The sequence below is a fragment of the Drosophila navojoa genome, chromosome 2 (genome assembly GCF_054131105.1).
Source record: "Drosophila navojoa isolate 15081-1374.11 chromosome 2, UAZ_NAV_1.0, whole genome shotgun sequence".
Classification (NCBI taxonomy): Eukaryota; Metazoa; Arthropoda; class Insecta; order Diptera; family Drosophilidae; genus Drosophila; species Drosophila navojoa.
In genome coordinates, this window is record NC_142890.1 from 5680633 (window position 1) to 5703769 (window position 23137).

Here is a 23137-nt window from a genome sequence, read left to right on the forward strand (position 1 = left end):
GTAGTACGTACTACGTAATGTGGTAGCAACTGACAAAAATTAAAAAAAAAATGCAATTTATTAATATTTGTCACTTACTTTTATTTATTAAAATCTTAGTCTAACAATTATTGATTATTGGCACGACGATACCAGAAACGTGCACGGAAATCATCGGAACAGGTGAGAAAAGCTGGCGCATTGGGTGAATGGGTTATGTAGCGCACAGGTCCGTTGTGACCCAGAGAGTTGAGCGTGAGGCGACAGCCATTGCGTGAGTTCCACGAGCATAAGGACGTGGTCGCCTCATCAGGGAACAGAACATAGTCCTCAGTGTGATTGAATACAGCTTCCGCTTGATGCTCCTGCTTGCCGGTGGTGCCAGCGCCAGTATATGTTTGTATGGGTCGACTTGTGCAAAGCTCCCACAGATATACAATCGAATCCATGCCAGATGAAAGCAAATACTAAAGGAAATATGGTTCTATACTATGATACCAAATTATCTATGGTTGTATTATGTACTTACCTTTCCGTTTCGCGTAAACTGCAAGGAGCAAATGGCTGCTCCACTGTGAGCCTCAGCAATGGTATTGATGCAACGGCCGCTGATGCCATCCCAGATTTTTATGTCGCCATCGAAGCTGCCTGTTGCATAGAGCTTTGCTGTGGGCGAATATTTGACGCAGGTGACGCCCGCTTTGTGCTGTTGCGATGGAATGGCGCTAACAAAGCACTGTGTTGTATGCACATCATAAACACGCAGCACATGATGCTCTGTGCCAATTGCTATGTAGTCGCCAGTTGGATGAAAGGATACGCATAGTACTGGCTCGCAATCGGTAAGCACTTTGTGCGCCTTCTTCACCGATGGTTTGGCAATGTCGAAGAGTTTGACGGTGCCATCGCGCGATGCTGATGCCAGAATGTGCTCTTTGGGATGAAACTCTAGATACGACACCTCATCTGTGTGATCGTAAAGCGTGCGTATAACTGGATGGCCCTGTTGCTCGCGTCCCGGCTCGATGTCCTCTGGAGCTGATTTTGCCAACATGCGCTCCACATCCAATATCTTAATACTGGCATCCACACTGCCCGTGGCGACCAAGGATCCATCAAAACTGAAGGCACCGGCACGACAAGCCTGCTTGTGCGACGTCACATAAGCGGTCTCATAGGAATGCGGCTCGGGAGCTAGTGCCGACGCTTCTGGCTCGAATTCTAGATCAATACCTGGCAGCACATCATCCGTGTTGGTCTTATCCTTATCAGACATTGACTGCATGCCGGAGATCATGACATGCAGCAGGCGCTCGCTTGGAGCACACTGATCGGCCTTGACCAGCATGGACAGCTCCATAGCAAATTTCTCCAAGCCATCGTACATTAACTGGCTGCGAATGAATAGCATTAAAACGGACTGAGGCTTATGAGCAATCAGTGTTAGCTTACCTTATCATTAACCGGTATAATATTTCCCGGTTTTTTACCAAATTATGTGGATCCAAAATTTCGTCGCGCATCTTTCTTTATAAATAAAAAAATTAGTGATGAACGAGCATAAAAACATCGCCTTACCGACATTTGCCGGTGTTTGTTCGTCGTGCCTTTCGATATCTATCGAACTTAAATATCGTGCCACAAACCTAATATCGATAGCTAACTATTTCGATAGCCCACAGCTGCAACACGTGCAATTGTTTTGTTTTCATAGCGTTCATTTTTAACAATTTAACAGACAAAAATGAAAATTCGCAAGAATCATGTGCGTAAGCGTTACCGCTACAATGTTAATCGGAAGACGATGAATAAAACAAGGAAAAACACTGGAAAAATCAAGGAGTAAGTATGCTGCCACTCGACTGTTGACATTCAAAATTTTACATGCGCGCTTTACAGCCCAGAGATGAAGAAAATGTGGCTTGAAGGAAAACGCGTGGGTACCAATTTCAGTGAAATGGGCTTGGCCCGGGATCCAAACAAGGCGGTTGGCGTACCAAATTATAAACGCGAAAGGCTGGAGGCTGTTAAAATTGTAAATGGATTCACTGAGGAGGAGCTAGACGACGAGGAAATGGCCATTCTGGGTTCTAAGAAAGACAAAACAGAGACCCCCAAACCAAAGCGGGGACACGTCGTTCAAGAGCTCGAGCAAATGGCAATTGATCGAAGAGCTGATCCAGAGTTCCGGTATGTATATGGTGTAAAATATGATACTTGTTGTATTATTTACCTTTCATACCACATAATTATAGATTACCAAAGGGAGTGGTGAAGGAGCTGTCATATTTCCTTAATAAGTACAAATTCAACTATAAGGCCATGGTGACAGATCGTCGTAATCATGGTCAGTGGACGTGGAGGCAATTCCGCTTGAAAATACGCAGATTTATGTCAATACCAGAACAATTCAATGAATACCTGGAGCAGAACAAACTTCCCATAGATGTTAAACCAGATTGGCCAGAATACGAGTCGGACAGTGAATGGAAATAACTGTCAATGTATAGAATATAGAATATAAATATAATATACATATGTATACACTTGTAAAAAAATTTTCAGACAGAGACCCGACTTTCTGTTTAGACTATATTAAAGTAAATTACACATTTTAATTCAAACTGTGAATATTTCATTTACACGAAATTTTCCATAAATATCCTTGTTTATACAAAATTCAAGTTGCATTCAAGTTTTCTGGCGTCTGCTCGACTAAAATTGAATATTTTAGTCAAGCAATTATTAGAGCCCACTAATTAAATTGAGTATGAGAATAATTGGGGCATAAGCTGTTATCAAGTGTATTTACCATCGTACTGCATACCAAAAATCGAACAGCTGACAGCAACGTTTAGTTAACGGTAAGCTCTCACATAATCTCTTCTTCTTGCTGCGCTAATCACACATGTATTGTGCTGTCAATTAGCATTGACTGTTAAAATTGCCCGCAATTTTCAATTTGCCATCCCATACCTATCCCTTGCCCCAGTGGGTTGGCTACTCTGTCTGTCATTCGCCGTTGCATCATCGTGCATCGGCTGTCGGGTTTCGGTCTCTTCGTCAACCGACTGCCTGCTTCTGCTGATTTCGGTCTTTCCGTTTTCTGGTTTCGAGGTAAGTGCACGTATAGAGGAGGTCCGTGCAGCTTTCTTAAAATCCTTAAATATCATTTTCAATAATGAGCATCCATTAATTATTTGTGTGTTAAATGACTGAAAAGTGCTAGTGCTTATGCAAATGTTTATTATTGCTGCGTATTTCGAGCTGTATCAAGACTTAAAGGAAGCTTAAATTTTGTGCGTTTACCGGCCGGTGATTCGACTGAGGTTTTGCATAATACGTGTGTGCATGTTTGCTTATGTTTGTATGTAACGGTATCTGTGTGCATGCGTACAAATATTATTATTAACAAGAATAACAAACTTTGATATTATGAACTTGCACATAAAATTCCAGTGAATAGAATTTTTCTACGTAACGGACAGTTTTGCACCATGCATACATATGCATGTGTACTTAACATGTACATACATATGTATGTATGTACATATGTATGTGTTTGTATGCCCGGCGCTCTGGTAATTTCCAAAATGGCGGCCGTTGCCGCAGAAGTCTGCAGTTGCTCATGTGTTTGCGTGTGTGTGTGTGTGTATTCTTGCTACACTGTTAAGTTGCCAAATTTAAAGTGCTTCATACATACATACATATGTATGTATATTACATACATACATATGTGTATTTCTTGAGATTTGTGTGCAATTCCGTTAAAGTATTGCTGAGTGAGAGAGAACGACTGCAAAGTATTTTTACATTTCCCTTTAAGGTTCTTTTTTTTTTTAAATTTGCACTTGTGTGTCAACGAATATACATTCATACATACACATGCACACAAGTACATTTGTCGTTAAAAATAACTAAAGAAAAAGCGCAAGTAAAATTTGTTTCTAGGCTAGAAAATAAATCACGCTAAAGAGCCAAAGCACACACACATAAAGCGGCGGATACACATGCATGCACATCATCCGCGTGTATGCATGTATGTATGTATTTGTCTTGTTGTTTTTGCTAGTTTATCCAAGACGACGCAGACCAACGGAAGCGATGAGCAAGTGCAACCCGAAGCAGCGGTATTTATGGCCCTGTATGCGTGTGCATATGTATGTACAATGTGTGTTTGTGTGCAGTTTTTCACCCTTTCGACTCGTGAGCGGAGAAAAGAGCACACGAATACCGCAAATGCCGGCGATGAGCAAAAGCTACAAATACCGTTGCAGTCGCTCTTTACCACCAACATTGATTTTGCACCATCTCCTCCCAATCGTGCTTCACGCTGCCTCTTGAAATAAATTGAGTTTTAATTGTTGTTAAATTATTCTTGTGCTACAACAAAGGTATTGTCAGCAGGAGCTATTCATGGGCTGCCACCTGTATTTTGTTTTGAGGCAGCCCGTCCTCAAATGCCATAGACTGGATATTATTGAAGCGCCCCAGGTGGGCTGGTGGGCCTGGTGTGTTATATTAGTGGGGCCTTTGGGGAGTGCATTCGGCAACGTCGCCGTTCGGCTCAGTCTCGCTTTTCAGCTCCAGAAGCTCTCGTCGTTTGTCTGGGTTCATTATTGATTTTTCGTTTCAACCATTGAGACTCTTTGCTTGCATACTTATTGTGTCCAGATTTTCCGCGATTGACTAACGTACAGACGTGTGTCGGCCCCAATTGGTAATATCTACATATATTTGGAACTCATAAATAAATAACATCACAAATATTAAAACATGTTCATTTAGTGTGCTTAGCATATAAGACTACGAATTTAATATTATTGTGAAATAGTTAATACAGCTCACCTGTCCGGTCTTTTTTTTTATTTGCAGTGCATCGCCAGTTGAAGCGCCTGTGAGCAGCAAGTTACAGTTAAACCAATTTTCTGGTGAGTTTTACCTAGATTATTGTTTATTTTTGTATATTCGTCCATGTACATATATATATATATCCATATATATACATCTGCATATATATTTACTGGGCCGACTTAAACGCCGGTAATTGATTGATTGTTCAGATTTTTTTTTTTTTTTTTTTCATATTGAAACTCGTGGGCTAAACGTTTTATACGAAAAATGTATTTTGTATTATTAATTAGATTAATAATTAAAATTATTTAACTTTAAAAGCTCTTGCAAAAAATGATAACATAATGTACGATTTTTGGATCATCTGTCAAAAATTGCGTTAAAAAAAAAAACTATGATTTTTTAAAAGTAACAGCTTTCAAAATTTGTTTAAAAATATTTGTAGTTTTTTCTTAAGTACATAAATTAAATGAAAATTCAAAATGCAAGTGTCCTCTTTATCGAACTTTCGCTGTGCACATGCAGGAACGTAGCTGCAGCATTTGTCTCTACACCGCGAACAGAGTCGCGCCCACTCTCACGCCCACACCTTAGCCATACATATAAATAAATACATACATATGTACATGCGTTTATACATATGCAAGTCCTGGCTATGCTCATTCGTGTCCTTATAGCACACGCCTTTGCCTTTTCTCTCTCCACTACTCTCTCTCTCTTTCTGTTTCTCTATGACACCCACGCTCCAAATTTGATATATATGTTCATGAATCTACATATTTATATATGTGTACGTCGTTTGCCATGCAGGTTGTATCAAAAACTACAAAAAACTAAAAAAGGAAGAAAATATAAGATTGTTAGAACTCAAAGACTACAGAGAGCAGCACCATGGGTAAGGAGAAGATCCATATTAACATCGTGGTGATTGGCCACGTAGATTCGGGCAAGTCGACCACCACTGGCCATTTGATTTACAAATGCGGCGGAATCGATAAGCGTACAATTGAGAAGTTCGAGAAGGAGGCCCAGGAGATGGGCAAGGGCTCGTTCAAGTATGCCTGGGTGCTCGACAAACTGAAGGCTGAGCGCGAGCGCGGCATCACCATTGATATTGCCTTGTGGAAATTTGAGACGGCCAAGTATTATGTGACCATCATTGATGCGCCCGGTCACAGGGATTTCATCAAGAACATGATTACCGGTACTTCGCAAGCCGATTGTGCCGTGCTGATTGTAGCTGCCGGCACTGGTGAATTTGAGGCTGGCATCTCGAAGAACGGCCAGACGCGTGAGCATGCGCTGTTGGCCTTCACGTTGGGCGTTAAGCAGCTGATTGTGGGCGTCAACAAGATGGATTCCACGGAGCCACCCTATAGCGAGGCACGCTATGAAGAAATTAAAAAGGAGGTTTCCTCGTACATCAAGAAGATTGGCTACAATCCGGCCTCGGTTGCGTTTGTGCCCATCTCAGGCTGGCATGGCGACAACATGCTTGAGGCATCCGAGAAGATGCCCTGGTTCAAGGGCTGGACCGTCGAGCGCAAGGAGGGCAAGACGGAGGGCAAGTGCTTGATTGACGCGCTGGACGCGATTATGCCGCCCCAGCGGCCCACTGACAAACCGCTGCGCCTGCCTCTGCAGGATGTCTACAAGATCGGTGGCATAGGCACAGTACCAGTGGGTCGTGTGGAGACTGGAGTTCTTAAGCCTGGTGAGAAAATGATTCAAGCTAATTTATTATTTCATAAACTTATGCATTTTCTGTTCGGTTTTAGGCATGGTGGTAAACTTTGCTCCTGTTAATTTGGTTACTGAGGTCAAGTCTGTGGAGATGCATCACGAGGCATTGACCGAGGCTATGCCGGGCGACAATGTCGGCTTCAACGTTAAGAACGTCTCGGTTAAGGAGTTGCGTCGTGGCTACGTGGCTGGCGATTCGAAGAACAATCCACCACGAGGCGCGGCCGATTTTACTGCTCAGGTGCGTGTTGATTTGATTGATTGGATTCAACATCATTTGTTATAATAATTGCTCATTTTCTGTTCAGGTAATTGTGCTCAATCACCCTGGGCAGATTGCCAATGGGTATACCCCTGTTTTGGATTGCCACACGGCACATATCGCATGCAAGTTTTCCGAGATCAAGGAGAAGTGCGATCGCCGTACGGGCAAGACCACCGAGACCGAACCGAAGGCCATCAAATCTGGGGATGCAGCCATCATATTGCTGGTACCCACTAAGCCATTGTGCGTTGAAAGCTTCCAAGAATTTCCGCCGCTGGGACGGTTCGCAGTGCGCGATATGCGTCAAACTGTAGCGGTCGGTGTCATCAAATCGGTGAACTTTAAAGAAACGACCTCGGGCAAAGTAACAAAAGCCGCTGAGAAGGCACAGAAGAAGAAATAACTAGGGTGTCAGCAGAATTGTAATTCAAATAACAACATAAACAATAACAACAACAAAAACAACAACACTCAAACACTCAAACAGCAAACGGCAAAAGCAACAAGACACTTAAAATTTATAGTATCTACTCATCATAGACGAGCAAATCCGATGCAAGGGCTTGACACAAAGTCCGTGGCGTATAAAACTTCATCAACTAAAACTATTAACCGCTGCATTCATATATTATATAAACTTGAACTATTGCAATTTATTATAGACACACACACAATTAGTAGTGAGGCAATGCCAATGGTTCGAATCGCCCTCGCTGTACGTAACGAGACCCAGACGAAAGGACACATTGGTCACCTAGAATTATTCTCCCACGCGTACTCAAAATCTGTCGCCATCATATTCATAATTATCATATACTATAGCTATCTCAACTTGTTTCGCCACCGCAAATCGTTTCGCAGGAAACAGTCCCACTTTCAAGATCATAATAATAATCGGAGTGTATTATTCGCCACTGGAGTTTGCTGCTAGCCCGGCACCCCCTCTATACACCACCACCCTCTATACTTGCTCCTCATTTATCACATACGCCATAATTTCAATCAATGGATTTTAAACACTTTTTATACTTTTGATAAGTCAGTCGGAGGCATTCGATTTAAAATCTATATATTATAAAAGTAATTTTCAGAATATAGTTTTAAACCACTCTGCATCTTACCAACCTTAAAACTAAAACTAAAAAAAAAAAAAACAAACATAAAAAAAAAAAGAAAAGTCAAGACTACATTCGCAATGAATTCAAAATTTTTCCCAGAAGAAAACAAAACAAAAAAGACAAATGCTTAAGAAGTATTACAAAAATAATATTCATAAATACATAATCATGTGCGGTTTTGTAAACATTCTAAATGTTCTATTGAGCCTCATTTGGCATTTGCATACTCTAATCAAATGTTTGTCATAAACGATTAACCACATAACAAGCATATGCGTACTAACATACATAATGCATTCATTGTCGTTACTATGAAACTTATAATTGTAACCCACAACAGAAAACAATTCATGAATACAGAAAATGTTGCTTAATAAACAAAAAGGATCTTTTAATGTATTAATTGAGAAAATAAAAATAAAGAATGCTTAACCGTAAAATACAACAAAAAATACATTGTTCTTATTTTATTTCCTATTTTGATCTGTAGCTTAAATGTCATAAATTGAAGAATATTTGTTAGTAGTCGTAGAGTATTACAAAGTCGGTTCGGTGTCTGAATTCACTTCACGAACTGAGCTTATTTCGTTGGCGATTTATTTTCGGAACTGGAACTCGTGAATTTAATGAATAGTGTGGCAACTCTGTTATCTGACTCACAGGCGGTATTTATAAACAACAAAGCATCAAAGCTCAGCCGGCTGTGCTGAAATTTTCGATAAATTAAATTAAATTAAAAAAGTCGAGGGCTAAAATTTATATTGACAACACTATATAATTTAGAGCTGTACGACTACTTAGAAATCAATATTATCACAGATATGGCCGATCCACGTTTAAGACAGCTAGTTATAAAAACGGGTGTTGTCAAGCGCCTGGCAAAGGAGAAGACTGTTTATGAGAAGGAAGTGAAAACAGAGTTTGCTCGTCTTGAAAAATTCAAAACCGACGGCGCTGATGAACATGTACTCCGTAAGCAGGAAGAGGTGATACAGGAATGTCAGATGATGTTACCAGACTCAAAGAGAAGGTGTCTCATAAAATTACACCACTAAGATTTAGTCGATACTAAACATACTCTAATTTTCATAGGCTACAAAAGGAATTTGAGCTGTTGCAAAAATTTCTGCAGGATGAGCAGGATCTCAAAGAAACAGAGGAATACACAAAGGCAGCCGAGATGTTAAGCGAGGCAGAATCTATTCTGAAAGCATAGAGCATCAGCTGCTCCGATGCCCCCAACCACATTCTTCCCTGTATTTTATTTGTATTAAGCTACCCACTCTCAATATATGTATATGCAACGTTAACCAACACTAATATCAAATATGCCGCAAGGCCTCAAACTAAGCGAAATAAAGGCAAACGTTAATAATGTCATTGAGAATTTACAATTATTGGAAGCTGCAAGCAATGCGTCTCTAAACGATTTCAATTTGGAGCAATCTCGCGAATTGGAAAGACAAACCACAAGTTTATTAGCGCAACTATCAGAAATACCATGCGAAAAACTTGCTCGGACTCAACTGCAGCGTAAACAAAGACGCCAAAGGACCAAAAAGAAGGCCAAATTGCAATTTAAGCTCAATAGATCTATTTCTAAGTCAGCTAAAGTATCCGCATCACTACCCACAATAAATGCCGCTGATGAGGAAAAATTGGGAGCTCCAAAGCAAGCCGAACACATAACGCTCAAAAAACATTATGATTCGTCCAACATTCTGTACACATTAGACTTGTTGGAGAGATTGTACAAGGCGCGTGGCGGCAAAGGCAACTTGAGTGAAAAAATGGCCAGAATGCGAACAGTTTGGCGGCGTGTGCAGCAGGAGAGCATTAATGCGATCAATCAAGAAATGCCCACCAACTGCGAGGCGCAATGGTCTAAAGCTATTTTTGGAATCTCTTCTGTACCTTTAAAACAGGGATCATTAAAAGGCCTTCGCAAAACACAAAATCAAAAATTTGTGGAACGGCGGTAAGTTCGCTTATTAGATTCAAAAAGTCACCTTAATATATTCATTTTGCAGTGCAATTTGGGATTCGTATATAAGTTCCGGTAAAGTCGGCAGTAGCATACCACACGGATGGGTATTGCCTAGAGAAACGCCATCAGCTGAATGGGCCAAATATATTTGCGAATAAAACATGAACACATATGAATATATATATATGTGGAATTTTTATTCTTTAGAAGAACTGCATTAAGCCTTAGTGAGTAGCAAACAGATCAATGGAATCTATTCGTAAATCCAGTCCTTGGCAGCTGGGGTCCAGGTGACAAGCTCTTTCTCGTTGAACCAGAGAGCGATCTCCTTCTCGGCTGATTCAACAGCGTCGGAGCCGTGAATGATGTTACGGCCGACTTGAATACAGAAATCACCACGGATGGTGCCAGGCAAGGAGTCAGCTGGGTTGGTAGCGCCCAACATTTGACGGCCGGTCTTGACCACATTTAAACCCTCCCACACCATGGGAACCACTGGACCGGAGCTCATGTAGTTGACCAAACCGGGGAAGAAGGGACGGGCAGACAGATCAGCATAGTGCTTCTCCAACAATTCCTTTTGAGCCTGCAATCAAATATGATGAACAAATTAATACCATACTAATAGACATCTTACATACTCATGACCTCTAAAATTATAATATGAATATAACCTCAACCGGTCATTTTCAATATCAGCAAGGGTAACCCGTTCGCGTGTTGAGGTTAAACACGAACAGTGAACACGCGTACTTATTGATTTCTTAATTCAATTAGGCTACCGGCTTTACTCACCCACATGAACTTCATTGCTACCAATTTGAAGCCCTTCTGCTCAAAACGCTCGATGATTTTTCCGACAAGTCCTCTCTGGACTCCATCGGGCTTCACCATGATGAAAGTGCGTTCCTTGTTGGCGGCCATTGCGTATGAGAATAGGGAATAAAATGCCAAGAGCGAACCAATCATCAGTGTTGAGTTTTTCATTGAAGAAGTGTGCCCATATTGGGAAAACGTGAATATACCAAACATCTAGTGTGCACAAGAGTATATAATATTATTTACATTTTCATTAAAAGTAATTAAAGCTATGACTGTTACATATTATTAAAATTGTACTACTAATTTAATATAATATAACAATATGTTAATATTTGATGACTTGATTCTGTATGGAACTTGTTCAATTGAGTATATCGGTAGCTATTAATCATTTTGAACGAGTTCACCCATCTCTATCGTAAACTCAAATTTCCAAAAAATAATTTTAGGCTTCAATTTAGAATGGTAAATATTTTTAATATTAAGTAATTATATTAAACTAAACGGTATTTTTCCTTTAGTTTTCATTGTTGCACAAAGAGGAGAATGCACATGACAACGCGCTCTGGGCATGCGCCTGGGGACGCGTCGCAGAGCCGGCAACTGAAGATGTGAACGCCGTACAAGAGGAAGAGAATCCATTTGATTTTGAGAAAAAGGAAAAGAAACCAACGGATTTCATAGTGACCGGGGGTCTGGACGATCTGGTCAAAGTATGGGACATACGTGAAGATAACACCTTAGAACTACGACACAAGTTAAAAGGTCATGCCCTTGGTGTGGTCTCTGTTGCCGTGAGCTCCGATGGTCAAAGTATAAAGCGCTAGTTCATTTAATTATTATTTAAGCTATAATTCAGAAAACATAATTTGACAGCAATCGCCAGCAGCTCACTGGACTCTAGCATGTGCCTGTGGGATGCCAAAACTGGCGATAAGAAACATATGCTAACATTTGGGCCCGTAGATTTGTGGACAGTAGGCTTTTCGCCATGCAACAAGTATGTCATATCTGGCTTAAACGATGGCAAGATTTCAATGTACAGCGTGGAGACCGGTAAAACGGAACAGGTGCTGGACGCCCAGAATGGCAAATACACGTTAAGCATTGCATATGTGCGCAACTGAGTTATTTCTTAATTGTATAGAAATTAAATTATTCCAAATTGTAGAGTCCTGATGGCAAATACATTGCAAACGGTGCAATCGATGGCATCATCACCATTTTCGATGTGGCTGCAGGCAAAGTGGCTCAGACTCTGGAGGGTCATGCCATGCCTGTACGCAGTCTCTGCTTCTCGCCAAACTCACAAATGTTGCTCACGGGCTCTGACGATGGACATATGAAGCTCTACGATGTGTAGGTGGTCGTCTTTTAGTAAATCAAAGCTCATTAAATATCTATTTAAAATTCTAGTGCACATTCCGATGTGGTAGGCACACTGTCTGGCCACGCCTCTTGGGTGCTGTGTGTATCCTTTTCGGAGGATGGCAAACACTTTGCCAGCTCTTCTAGTGACCGCAGTGTTAAAATCTGGGATACATCGGAGCGCAAATGTATTCATACCTTTACCGAGCACACAGACCAAGTGTGGGGTGTACGATACAGCCCGAGCAACGATAAAGTAATATCTGCTTCAGAAGACAAGTCCTTGAACATTTATTACTGTCCACCGAACGCTATCGTGTGATACAAAAAATGCGTCAATACAATTTGTATAATAAAAGATAGGTTTAATTTAATAACAAGCATTTTAACTATGAAGACTATCGATTCAATCGCTACCTAAATTTTATTATTCTATTCTGTACTTGGCTTTTTTTCAATCTGTTTTTGGGTAGATTGTGTCAGCAATTTGTCCTTGTACTTTTCGTCAGGTATATGGATGTTAAACGTCTTGAAGTAGAACAGAATATTTGCTGCAAGTAAAATCAATTAGCTCTATATCTAAGATTAAAATATTTAAACCTACCAACATGCGCCTCTTTTAGCTTGTATTGATCAGCTATTTTACTCGCTGTCCACTCTTCGGAATCTTGCTGATGGTCGTTGATAAACTGCATCGCTTGTCGTAAAGTGCAACGTCCACTTGATACTTTCGTTGGCTCCAGGTAGCCAAACTCAAAGTCAGCCGGAGTAGTTCGCTCCAAGGGTAGCGGTCTGTCAGCTCCTTGGCGTTGCACTACTCGTTGAATCTGAATACAATATTTAGTTTTTAATTAATATATTTCGCGATATATGTATATGTCTCTCATTTAACCCACAAATTGATCCTTTGATGTTACATAAACATCTTTTAGTCGAGTATCCAAGCTGGCGTCCTTTGTGTTTAGTTTGTTCACGAAGTCGGGATCCACTAAAATTCCAAGCAAAAAAGCAATATTAATAAAGCCGTTAATTGCAGCTGCATAAAGTGCTTACACTCCAAAGTTCTTTCCATGTCACGCAGATTCGACTCGTATTTTGGTGCCGGTGTGGGCTTCTCGCGTTCCAGTACACGATGTGCTCGATTCTCCACATTGAAACGATTGGCCTTGCGAGCCACCATAGACATGACCTTGCCCATTTCGTGTTTGTTTTTATTTTAATTAACAATTATGTTAAATTTATCGACTTAATGGCACAACAATAAAGCATTTAGCAATTGGTGCAGTTTGTAAACATAACCAACAAAAGCAGTGCTGGAAAACAAGGAAAGACAGTGCTGTACAACGTTTTCAAGCAGTGAGTGCTGTAAACATAAACAAGCCATTTGTACTCCGCAGACAATTGTTGCTGATTATTTAATTTAAAAACAGAAAAGGATAACAAAATGATGTCCCTGCGTGGCAGCTTCACCCTGTGCAATGCGAGAAACATTCAACGGATGAGCAGCTGTTATCAAAGCACCAAGTCCAAGCGGGCTGTGAAGGCGGAGCGGGTGGCACGTTATAGCGGCGAATTTCCAGAGAAGCTACTCAGCAAGAATCAGAAGAGCGTTTCTCACATGTATGTGGCCAATTCGCAAATAGCCGAACAGATTAATAATTATCTGGAGCCACATCTACAGCAAACCAAATGTGATACTGTTATGGAACTGAATCCTGGACCGGGTCATTTCACGAGACATTTGCTGGATCGGGAAACACAGTTTCGTAAGATCATTCTGATGGAATCGATGGAATACTTCATGCCGCGACTGCAGGAATTGCATGCATTGTATCCGGATCGCGTGAAGGTCCGTTATGGTGATTTTATTGCTCTATGGAAGCTGGCTTATATGGATAAAATGGATAGTGGGACACGTTTGCTCGATATGTTAAGCGATGTGCCCCGAACCTCATTCAATGAAGGTAAGAGATTTCGATTAGACTAATACATTGCAAGGAGATTTAAATCTTTCTCTCTCTGCGCAGATATCAACATGCTGGTTTTCGGTGCCGTGGGTTCATATGCGTTCTTCAAGCATCTGATCAACTCGCTGATATTCCAGATGAGCCTGTATAACTTGGGCCGGTGTGAGATGATTCTAGCAGTGCCGCCGCCCATTTTCATTGTGAGTATATACGATCTCCATATAATTTTCAATTGCCTATTAATATTTACTATTACAGCATCTGACTTGCTCGAACAAGATCGGTTATCTAATCTATCGCTCAGCCTCGGTGCTATTTCAAATACTGTTTGAGCATCGTTTCATAGCCAAGGTGCCTCGCGAGACTTTCCTGCCCGTGCAGGCCGACTATAATCTGTCTAAAAGCAGTAAGTTGGCTAAGGTTAAGTCAATCAATCCGGAATATTTGTATTTGGTTAAATTCGTGCCGCGTCGTAATTTGCATGAAATATGTCCAGTTCAAGATTTGCCTGCCCTATGGTTTTTTATAAAGCAAAATTTCGTCAGTCGACGGAATCGTATCATACCCAATATGGAGTAAGTAGTAATCGGGAAAGCATTGGCGCTTCGTGTATTGACTAATTCAATGTTTTTTAGAAAATGGGTACCTGGCTGTGGACCAAGGCTGATAATCAATCAAAATGCTCCAGAAAGAGTCAGGCCTCTTTACGAAGATGAGTCTGTCAAGCATTTGCCTCCATTTTCGATGCAGAGTACCACCATGAGTACACGAGATTATTATCCCGGCATTAATATATATACGCAGTTTGGCGATCTGACACCAAGTCAAATGCTAACGTTATTCGCACAATTTCGCCAATGGCCCGAATATAGCGAGAGTTCGTTCCTCGCTTCCATGGAGAATACATTGCTTAAACTGGAGTCGGTAAACGATGAACAAGGCATAGAGGATGGCGTTAATCTAGTCGAAGAGGATGACCTTAGCACCGAAGCTGTGGATGAACTACTTGAGGCCACCGGTGGTCCAGCTCCAGAGCCACCAAAAGTTCGTAGGAAAACTAAATCTACGGTTTAAATTCGGTTTACACATGTACATATTTAAGTAGTTGTTATTGTTGCCTTAAGCTAAAAAGTTGAAAATTCATGTTGAGTATTTTATTGACCTGATCCGCTTTCATGGAGCAGCTGTGCAGCGCCCTTGGGCAAAAAGCCTGCTTCCGCGCCCACATTTCTCCGCCAAGTCAATGTGGTATTCAGGCGGAGCAACTGAATTGTTAGACACATCTAAGGAGAAGCGCGTTTCCAGCTGAGTCGAGAGTTGTACACAATCCACCATGAGAGTTCTTGGATTAACGCCCAGCACGTAGGTGTATTCCTTTTTGGGGCAGGGATTTTTATTTTGATTCATGCTGCCGAACTCGAAGCACTTGTCGCGTATCAGAAAATGGCCATCCTGTCGACATGGATTATTGACACATTCGGGTATAACTTTCTCTTTGTACAATACTAATATCTGGCTATCGTTGCACGGCCCTTGCCTATATGCTGGATAACAGGCATCGCTTTCTGGATGATAAAGAGCCGCTGTTCATGTAAAATACACGTTTTAAATAATTATTATTTATATTATGTCATCGCTATATTAATGGACTCATACCCGGTGCGCAATCGCATATCCAGTCATTAAGCTGATCTCCAGGGTAAAGAAGCTGGTAGCGGGCGCAGCGAGCGGGCGAGTATAGCGGCTTGCGACCCTAGAGTAAGAGGAAAGAGAGAGAGAGAGAGAGAGAGTTTTGTGTCTAAATCTCATTTGCTTGATGCTAGTTTTATTTGTCTTATCAGCTGTTGAGGTCTTGTTGGATCGCCTACCGCCAGATTACTTTTCTGCTTATCGATGTCAGCATCCTCCACATAGGCAACTTGAGCACCGCCTAATCCTATGATAACCGTTAGCAAGCCATAAAATAACACAAAATGCCACTGGAACATGGTTGTTTCTATTTAGACTCTTTATGCAAATTAAAATGCCTCTGTTAATGAGCTTTGGCGCGAACGCTTTATGAAACCTCGAGCTTTGGTAAAACTTCGAATCCGACGTCCACTCGCTACAGCACAATGCATAACACTGATCTGAGGCTGGGGAGCTCAGAGAAATAGCTCCAAAGCTGAGCTCCATTCATTCAGTATTCACTCAGTACACATGTTAAAGATCATGTTAAAGGGTCAGTGTACATGTCCGAAATGTTATTACTCGCGAGAGTTGACAGCCTACTGTATAAAATTACGCACCGCTAGTAAAAACAAACTATATAGACAAGTTCAGTTTGTACAAAAATACCACAATATTATTTTGAAATATTCACTAAATTTATTGAAGTATTTTCTACAATCTTTTTCAATTAACAATAATGCGGTACACCTAACCAAATTTAAAAAAAAAAAAAAAAAAAAATAAAAAAGCTGTCATACACGTTGGCAACTCTGTCACTGAACCTTCAGCTGTATCTTTGTATACATATCAATAACACAGTAAGCGGCAGAAAAATCAAAGTTTTATTTTTCCAACGTACAAACATACAGAAACTATACTGAATATCCGAAAAAATGGATGACGAAGAGACTGGAGGTAAGTGAAGGTAAATTTGACGTAGTTTAAGAAATTCTAAATGTGAATTTGTTCAATGCGTAGAAATCGATGAGAACAGCTCATCCAGCACAAACACAAATACAAATGCAACTGCTACGGCAACGGAAACTGCTGGTGAAATGCATGTTGAGTTAGGACAAGGCGAGGAAATTCCAGAGAGCAGTCGAAACGGAGCTGGAACTGGGGCTGGGGATGGAATTGGAGCTGAAGCTGGAGCTGGTGCAATACCTGCCGAGGGAGCGGCGCATGTGAGTAGTCGTGAAAGGCTTGAGAATATGATTGAGGAAGTAGATAATATGTTCGAGGAGGTGAGTGAGCTGATGGTCGATGTCACACAGCTAATGCGACGCGCCAACCAACTACGAGAAGACACTGGCACGGGTGCAGTTCCGCAAAATCCAACTTTGGCCACAAATCCAACTCCTCCCGCTGAGATTGAGGAGGAGGCAGAGGGCCCAGAGCAGCAAGCAGAATACGGACTGGTGAACTACGACAGTCCAAGGCGGGCTAGCATCAGCTCTAGGCACAGCGGGAGTGATATGTCCCTGGACAGTCCAGTCAGCGAAGGTTAGTCTGATGTTATTACAAGACAAAATCTAATAGTATTTCCTATTAAACGTTGATACAGACGACTCGGATGCGGAGGCTGTGCCCCGTTGGATGATACCCGCGAATCGTGTCCGTTCTGCTGTGGATTTTTTGGTGTTACAGCGTCGTAATCGTGATGGAGGTATTACAACACTGTTACGACATGAAAACTTTTTGCAGCGCGTGCGTAGCATGGTTTTTAGCCAGGATCGCATTCGTGGCAGGGCGAGCGATGATGCTAACAACGCTGATGTGATCAATAATGTTCCAGATGATATATCCGAAGTATCGCCGCCGCCACCCTTGGACGTTGACATGGAAGAGGGAGTGCGTTTTGACACAAATCTGCCGGCAGAACATTCATATTTCGGTACGAATCTGAATCGTGTTCCCGGCGTGGACTACTTGGAAGTGGGCAGCACACATCGTATGCTGATATTCATGCATGAGCATGTACTCTTCCCTGGCGAGGTGCTGCCCTTCATGATCGACGGCAGCATTATTGACGAAGAAATCGAGGATTCGGGACGTGATGGTGTGATCTTCGGCGTTGGCTTTCCACTGATGCAGCCGCGTGACGACAACCCACAAAAGCTCTACGGCGTCACCTGTCAGATCTATGAGAAAGGCGAGAGTGGACGCCAGCATGTGTTTTACAAGTCACGCGCCTTGCAGCGCATTGTTATCAACTGCGATGATATACAAGGGTGAGAATGATACGCCAATGCTGGAACAAGGTATATTTTTTTGTTAATCTTTACATTTCTACTTTAGGCGGCCCCAGTACATTGCAAGGAATCCGACGATGAAGTGCTACAGCAAGGTTAAAATATTGCCAGAGTACTTTCTGCCAGAGCCGCTCAAATGCATTGATATGGGCTCATTGAATCGTTTTCGTGATATACCATCCATGCAGGATAAATTTCGTCGTTTTCAACTAACCACAACGCCCTGGCCTATAGAGGCCTGTGGGCTATACTCATTTGAGCATATTGTGGAGAAGGCACGTCAAAAGCTGGAAATACATAAAATAGATACCATGCCAAAGTGTCCCATACAATTGTCGTTTTGGCTTTTGCGCAATTTGCATCTCACGCAGACAATGCACCGCATGGCGTTCCTCACAAATTCTGTAAATATAAGACTGCAGATTATTGGCTCCACCTTGATGGAAGAGTCGCTCTTCTATTGCCGTTACTGCGACAGTAGTCTAGCCTATTGCTCTGATTTGTTTGCCATGTCTAAGCATGGTGTACAAACACAATATTGCAATTCAGGTAAGCTAATATATCGATGGAGTGTATCTATAACTGATGTCTTTTACTTTAATTTCAGCTGGCTACATACATGAGACAAACACAGTGTATAGGGTCATTGCCCACGCAATTGGTTACAGTGGGGAGCCATCCACCGAGTTCAGTTGGTTCCCCGGCTACCAGTGGCATATTATTATATGCAAGTTTTGTGCACAGCATGTAGGCTGGGAGTTTAAGGCAGTCGAACCCAATTTGGCCCCCAAAGTGTTCTTTGGTCTGGCTGGATCCAGCGTTCGCATTGGTAAATTCAGAGAACGGAAATGAGGCTGGCGACTGGTGAAACGTATTTGCAGGATCTGTGGTTGCTGTTGTCGTCGACGTCGTCAATCTGACAGACTCGCTTAATTTCTAAAGCTAAAATGTAGAACATTCAAATTCGTTTCACTATCTTGTCTAAATACTTATAAATTAGGAATGCAACAGTCGTCGGCTTCAGTAGTGGACAGGATTGTACGCGTGCGAACATTAAGATTGATTTACCAACTTATATTAATACCAATTCATATTTAAGAGTTAACGTAATTAATGTATTACTCTTTATTTTTTTAAATATAAATAATTGTATTCCAAGTAAATACATATATATGAATTAAAATCCCAATACATATTCGATTCCTGTGGAATGGATTTTATTTAGTTCTTGAGCAGCACTGCAAAGGATGTGGAGAGTTTCTGAAACGTTAAGCAGAATCTTGTTTTGTATACATATCTATTACAATATCTTAGGTAAATGCTTACTGCTTTGCAAAACGGACACTGGCCAAAGGATACTTCAAGAAATGTTTTGCCTTCGACTAGCGTATCGAACCATTCCTTCAGACACGATGCATGGCATTTCAGCACACAGCGAGAATTATCACAGGAGACAAGAGGCACCTCGCCGTTGTCCAGTCGATACTCGAAACAAATATTGCAACGCTGCTGTTCGTCATTATCTTTCTTCAGCTCATCCTCAGCGGGCATAGGAAAGTAACACATATCGAATATGTGCAAGAGATTCTTGTGCATGTCCAGCTCAATATCCCAATTGCCGAGCCCGTCGCTCAGCACGTGCCGTAAATGTACCACCTCCTCGGTGGGTCCTATGATTTGCACGGCCATGGATGCATAGCTGGCAAATGGATCGGCTATAGTTAGCTTGAGATATACACGCTCTTTAAGTGGAAACACACGTGTGTTATCCTTGGTTGTAATTGGGCACGGCTGCAGCACGTCGCACAGCTCATCAATACTTGAGAAACTGTCATAGAACGGGCGCAATTCCTCCAACAGCTTGAGATATAGATGCAAGATGTCGGTGAGAGAGTGAGAGTTACTTTCCAAAATATCTTCCAGTTGAATGCACTCGGGTAGGCTGTGTGCTATCAAACGCAACGACGGCAACTCCAATTCCAAATAATGTGCCTCATGCTCGATAAAACCACAGAAGCGAATCCTCGTGAATCTATCATTCAATTGCAGGCGATATTCTTGCGGATTGTGCAAATCCAGTATCTCCGTGTATATATTACTTTTGTGTTGATTTGAAATATCATCCGAAATAGGTTCTTTGGGTTTAAGCTGCGCAATATGCAGTAGCAGATCATCAAGTTGCCAGTTCGTCTTGATCTGTATATTTTCGGTTGTATAGCGCTTATATTCCAAGTGCTCCTGTAGGTTCAAGTGAAAGTCGCGCAGCTCTGGAAAATGTGGTAAATAGAGTTTCAATCGTATCCATTTAGAATTTACATGCACAACTCCACGAAGAGCTACGGCATTATCTTTTTTTTGCTCAAAATATAAGCCAGGATATTTTAGTGCCAACTGCCGTTTTAAATTAGCTTGCTCCATATTAGTTTTAAATTTAATTTGTTTTTAAATTTTTGGTATGCAAGCGACAGTGGTGTCATAAATAGTATGACCGTGCTTGGGCGCCAAGCAATCGATAAGATGGAAGAGATGTGGTGGCTGTTCGATAGTTCGCCTCCTGTCTCGATAACCATGTTAGGCATTTGTCTGGCAATTTCAAATCTTAGCTAATCTCGACGATAATGATTCACGTAATATGAGTAAGCAATAGTTCATGCCGGCTGTATTTACTCACTACTTTATTCTAATCAAAAACAATTTCAAACCATCTCAACGTCCCACTAATAGCTTCCCATTGCCACTAAAGAGCTGTTTACTTAGACTTATCAGTCTAATTTTATGTTATATACGGATTTTAACGAAACCTGGGCAAGCGTACACCTGCAGCCTACATTGTATGTTCATCATTATCATTATCATTATGCCTATAGTTTATTTTTTCTTCGCCATCTACTTTTTTTTTTAACACCTGGCCATCGATAGCAATCTGCGTCGCGTTTGATAAACCTCACACAACTTGACCATCAGTCCCAAACATTTGCTATTTAATGTTCCCCCGTTGAGTGCCTAGTTTCATTCACTGCTTTCAACTGCTGGTGGTTTTGTGTTGTGCAGTCTGCAGAAGCTTGTCGAACTATAATTTGTTTTCAATTTTCACTTTTCTCATAATGTTTCGTGTTGCTTTGCTGACCCTTGCCTACCTATGCATCACTTGTGGCGCTACACCAGTCAAAGAATGTAAGTTAATTAAATAAAATGGGGGCAAATGTTCACTGAAGGATTTTATCTATTCTAAATCGTTTAAGCATTTGACAATTTGTAGAATTTAACATTTTTGTTAGGTTCAGACTACACTTAATGAAATGACAGTAGAATCTGGTTATAACGTCTCCACTTGTAGTGTTTGGTCCCCAGAGAAACTTATACGGCTATAGCGTCGTCTGGGTATAATGATCCGTTTTGCGTCGCTACAGTCGGATTCTACTGTATTTTCAAAACTAAATGACCTTTTCTTTTAACTACAGAAGACCACTAATAAGTGTTTCAGTCACATCCCCACTTTATACCATAGAGTTGTACTAATTAATATTTAGAATATTATTAAATGTTTATAACAAACAATTAAATGTGGCCAGTGCTCATGAACCCGTAGCGTACATGTGCTTAAAGCCATACCGCCGAACTTTGCATTTTTGTCTTCTAATCAATTATCTAGTAGGAGGTATTTATTTTGTTGCTGATAAACAAATACGTTAATCATGCAATGAAACCAATTAAAATCTGAATGTATATAATATTGCAAATATAAGTATATATATGCCTATAACTGTCAATTCAATATATGACTTAGCTTTTGATAACGCTTATCACACGAGGAATGCAAAGCTTTCAGTGAACAATAAAAACTATAGCATACTCTAAAGAGCCGTAATGTTTTTTCTTGGCTTACAGGTAAAAATCTACCAGCTCCACTTAGCGTTGACATCAAAGACTGCCCGGAACCGCCCTGTGTGGTCTACAAAGGTCAATTTGCTATTATGGACGTCCAATTCCTGGGTGGTAAGTAAGACTTCCCCATATTCTTTACACAAAGTAATAGAGCTCCTTTCCATTACACAGACAAAAACAATATTGCGAGCATTACGGCAGAAGTAAAGGCTAGAGTATTAGGCATGAATTTGCCATACGATCTGCCCGAGGAAATATCCAATGTGTGCATGAATTTGTTGTATGGAGCCATGTGCCCCATTGATAAAGACGAGGATGTTACGTACAGGTTCAATTTTTATGTGGAGCCCGTATTTCCCGAAATTACGGCCGACGTCACTGTTACACTGAACGATTCCAATGACAATCCGATTAGCTGCTTTATTGTCAGCTGTAAGATCCGCAAAGGCCCATCATCGCGACTCGAGCTAGAAGCGATCGCTGACGATACGTTGATTGCATAGAGCTGTTGTACTATACTGCGCGACACTTCTGGACAAACTGATTTGACCATTTGGTCGTATGTTCACATTCTTTTCAAATAAATATCGAATGCTCAACTTTGTTTACCACAGTCGACGTCATGGTTTCGTTTCGCCTTCCAGTGCACCGCCTAATCAGTTCGCCTGATAAAGAATTTTGGTGTGCTTGATGACGTTGTGATTTGCACTCGAATTATAAATTAATATTAATTGCCTGGGTAGCTCAAATGCTAATAAAATCAGCATTGATAATCATTTATTGACCGGCAGCAAGCTTCATGAATTGGCCATATGGTGCTACTCGAATGGGCTCGATATAATAGCTACGATTTTGATTGAGTGCAAAACGACACTGAACGAAATAAGAGTCTATAAATTTTGATGAGTAAAATTAAATTAATATATGAAGTGAGAGCTATCGTTTTTAATATTAATTAATTAAAAATTAAATAATTAAAAATCTTCTAATTTGTAGTTCCGCGAGGCTGTATTTTTAGAGAGATGAAAAATTCATTTGATAGACCGAGGTATATAGACTGGGCTTTGTTGAAGAACTCTTTCACATAAATCAACTTTTTAAATTATCTCTATAAACTATTAAAATATTTCTTAAATTATTTAAAATGATTAAATATTTCAATCTGTCTTTAATAGGTATACATTTTG

General features: G+C 40.9%; 13 protein-coding genes across 15 annotated transcripts; 8 read left to right on the forward strand and 5 right to left on the reverse strand.

Annotated features, from left to right (window-relative positions):
• Positions 1-56: 56 nt before the first annotated feature.
• On the reverse strand, positions 57-1580 carry CstF50 (cleavage stimulation factor subunit 1 Cst50). The gene is made up of 3 exons (XM_018107647.3): positions 1432-1580; positions 509-1373; positions 57-446 (listed from the first exon to the last, which is right to left on the reverse strand). Exons 1-3 carry the CDS (start codon positions 1500-1502, stop codon positions 108-110), a joined length of 1275 nt encoding a protein of 424 aa, XP_017963136.1. The 5' UTR covers positions 1503-1580; the 3' UTR covers positions 57-107.
• Positions 1581-1628: 48 nt separating this feature from the next.
• Positions 1629-2597, forward strand: LOC108655921 (nucleolar protein 16). Its single transcript, XM_018107748.3, has 3 exons — positions 1629-1821; positions 1879-2169; positions 2235-2597. Exons 1-3 carry the CDS (start codon positions 1724-1726, stop codon positions 2473-2475), a joined length of 630 nt encoding a protein of 209 aa, XP_017963237.1. The 5' UTR covers positions 1629-1723; the 3' UTR covers positions 2476-2597.
• A 393-nt stretch (positions 2598-2990) lies between these two features.
• Positions 2991-8018, forward strand: eEF1alpha2 (eukaryotic translation elongation factor 1 alpha 2). 2 transcript variants are annotated; one of them, XM_089265659.1, is made up of 5 exons: positions 2991-3096; positions 4855-4910; positions 5644-6547; positions 6612-6817; positions 6885-8018. In XM_089265659.1, the coding sequence occupies exons 3-5, from the start codon at positions 5725-5727 to the stop codon at positions 7242-7244; spliced, it is 1389 nt and encodes a 462-aa protein (XP_089121785.1). In that variant the 5' UTR covers positions 2991-3096; positions 4855-4910; positions 5644-5724; the 3' UTR covers positions 7245-8018. The 2 variants fall into 2 exon arrangements, with proteins under 2 accessions (XP_089121785.1, XP_017963116.1); XM_018107627.3 differs by lacking the exon at positions 2991-3096 and adding an exon at positions 4564-4699.
• Positions 8019-8731: 713 nt separating this feature from the next.
• Tbca (Tubulin binding cofactor A) lies at positions 8732-9339 on the forward strand. The gene is made up of 2 exons (XM_018107798.3): positions 8732-8989; positions 9052-9339. The coding sequence occupies exons 1-2, from the start codon at positions 8781-8783 to the stop codon at positions 9173-9175; spliced, it is 333 nt and encodes a 110-aa protein (XP_017963287.1). The 5' UTR covers positions 8732-8780; the 3' UTR covers positions 9176-9339.
• LOC108655898 (uncharacterized) lies at positions 9288-10894 on the forward strand. Its single transcript, XM_018107726.3, has 2 exons — positions 9288-9937; positions 9990-10894. Exons 1-2 carry the CDS (start codon positions 9288-9290, stop codon positions 10102-10104), a joined length of 765 nt encoding a protein of 254 aa, XP_017963215.1. The 3' UTR covers positions 10105-10894.
• Positions 10132-10950, reverse strand: awd (nucleoside diphosphate kinase). Its single transcript, XM_030383464.2, has 2 exons — positions 10742-10950; positions 10132-10532 (listed from the first exon to the last, which is right to left on the reverse strand). Exons 1-2 carry the CDS (start codon positions 10931-10933, stop codon positions 10200-10202), a joined length of 525 nt encoding a protein of 174 aa, XP_030239324.2. The 5' UTR covers positions 10934-10950; the 3' UTR covers positions 10132-10199.
• A 198-nt stretch (positions 10951-11148) lies between these two features.
• Positions 11149-12578, forward strand: LOC108655865 (WD repeat-containing protein SL1-17). The gene is made up of 5 exons (XM_018107693.3): positions 11149-11233; positions 11290-11581; positions 11645-11883; positions 11940-12127; positions 12185-12578. Exons 1-5 carry the CDS (start codon positions 11231-11233, stop codon positions 12456-12458), a joined length of 996 nt encoding a protein of 331 aa, XP_017963182.1. The 5' UTR covers positions 11149-11230; the 3' UTR covers positions 12459-12578.
• On the reverse strand, positions 12481-13465 carry LOC108655941 (NADH dehydrogenase [ubiquinone] 1 alpha subcomplex assembly factor 4). Its single transcript, XM_018107771.3, has 4 exons — positions 13190-13465; positions 13033-13124; positions 12741-12963; positions 12481-12687 (listed from the first exon to the last, which is right to left on the reverse strand). Exons 1-4 carry the CDS (start codon positions 13332-13334, stop codon positions 12569-12571), a joined length of 579 nt encoding a protein of 192 aa, XP_017963260.1. The 5' UTR covers positions 13335-13465; the 3' UTR covers positions 12481-12568.
• A 15-nt stretch (positions 13466-13480) lies between these two features.
• On the forward strand, positions 13481-15246 carry mtTFB2 (mitochondrial transcription factor B2). Its single transcript, XM_018107615.3, has 4 exons — positions 13481-14100; positions 14164-14303; positions 14362-14678; positions 14739-15246. Exons 1-4 carry the CDS (start codon positions 13581-13583, stop codon positions 15175-15177), a joined length of 1416 nt encoding a protein of 471 aa, XP_017963104.1. The 5' UTR covers positions 13481-13580; the 3' UTR covers positions 15178-15246.
• LOC108655932 (uncharacterized) lies at positions 15184-16335 on the reverse strand. Its single transcript, XM_018107758.3, has 3 exons — positions 15972-16335; positions 15760-15856; positions 15184-15686 (listed from the first exon to the last, which is right to left on the reverse strand). The coding sequence occupies exons 1-3, from the start codon at positions 16089-16091 to the stop codon at positions 15277-15279; spliced, it is 627 nt and encodes a 208-aa protein (XP_017963247.1). The 5' UTR covers positions 16092-16335; the 3' UTR covers positions 15184-15276.
• Positions 16336-16548: 213 nt separating this feature from the next.
• Positions 16549-19163, forward strand: ohgt (E3 ubiquitin ligase component cereblon). Of its 2 annotated transcripts, XM_018113717.3 has the most exons (6): positions 16549-16728; positions 16792-17316; positions 17378-17479; positions 17609-18044; positions 18112-18614; positions 18673-19163. In XM_018113717.3, exons 1-6 carry the CDS (start codon positions 16707-16709, stop codon positions 18915-18917), a joined length of 1833 nt encoding a protein of 610 aa, XP_017969206.1. In that variant the 5' UTR covers positions 16549-16706; the 3' UTR covers positions 18918-19163. The 2 variants fall into 2 exon arrangements, with proteins under 2 accessions (XP_017969206.1, XP_017969204.1); XM_018113715.2 differs by having other exon boundaries at positions 17378-18044.
• Positions 19164-19269: 106 nt separating this feature from the next.
• On the reverse strand, positions 19270-20574 carry Fancl (E3 ubiquitin-protein ligase Fancl). The gene is made up of 2 exons (XM_018111922.3): positions 19392-20574; positions 19270-19325 (listed from the first exon to the last, which is right to left on the reverse strand). The coding sequence occupies exons 1-2, from the start codon at positions 20481-20483 to the stop codon at positions 19287-19289; spliced, it is 1131 nt and encodes a 376-aa protein (XP_017967411.1). The 5' UTR covers positions 20484-20574; the 3' UTR covers positions 19270-19286.
• Positions 20575-21065: 491 nt separating this feature from the next.
• On the forward strand, positions 21066-22561 carry Npc2e (Niemann-Pick type C-2e). The gene is made up of 3 exons (XM_018100515.3): positions 21066-21239; positions 21954-22061; positions 22122-22561. The coding sequence occupies exons 1-3, from the start codon at positions 21170-21172 to the stop codon at positions 22451-22453; spliced, it is 510 nt and encodes a 169-aa protein (XP_017956004.1). The 5' UTR covers positions 21066-21169; the 3' UTR covers positions 22454-22561.
• The last annotated feature ends 576 nt before the right edge of the window (positions 22562-23137 follow it).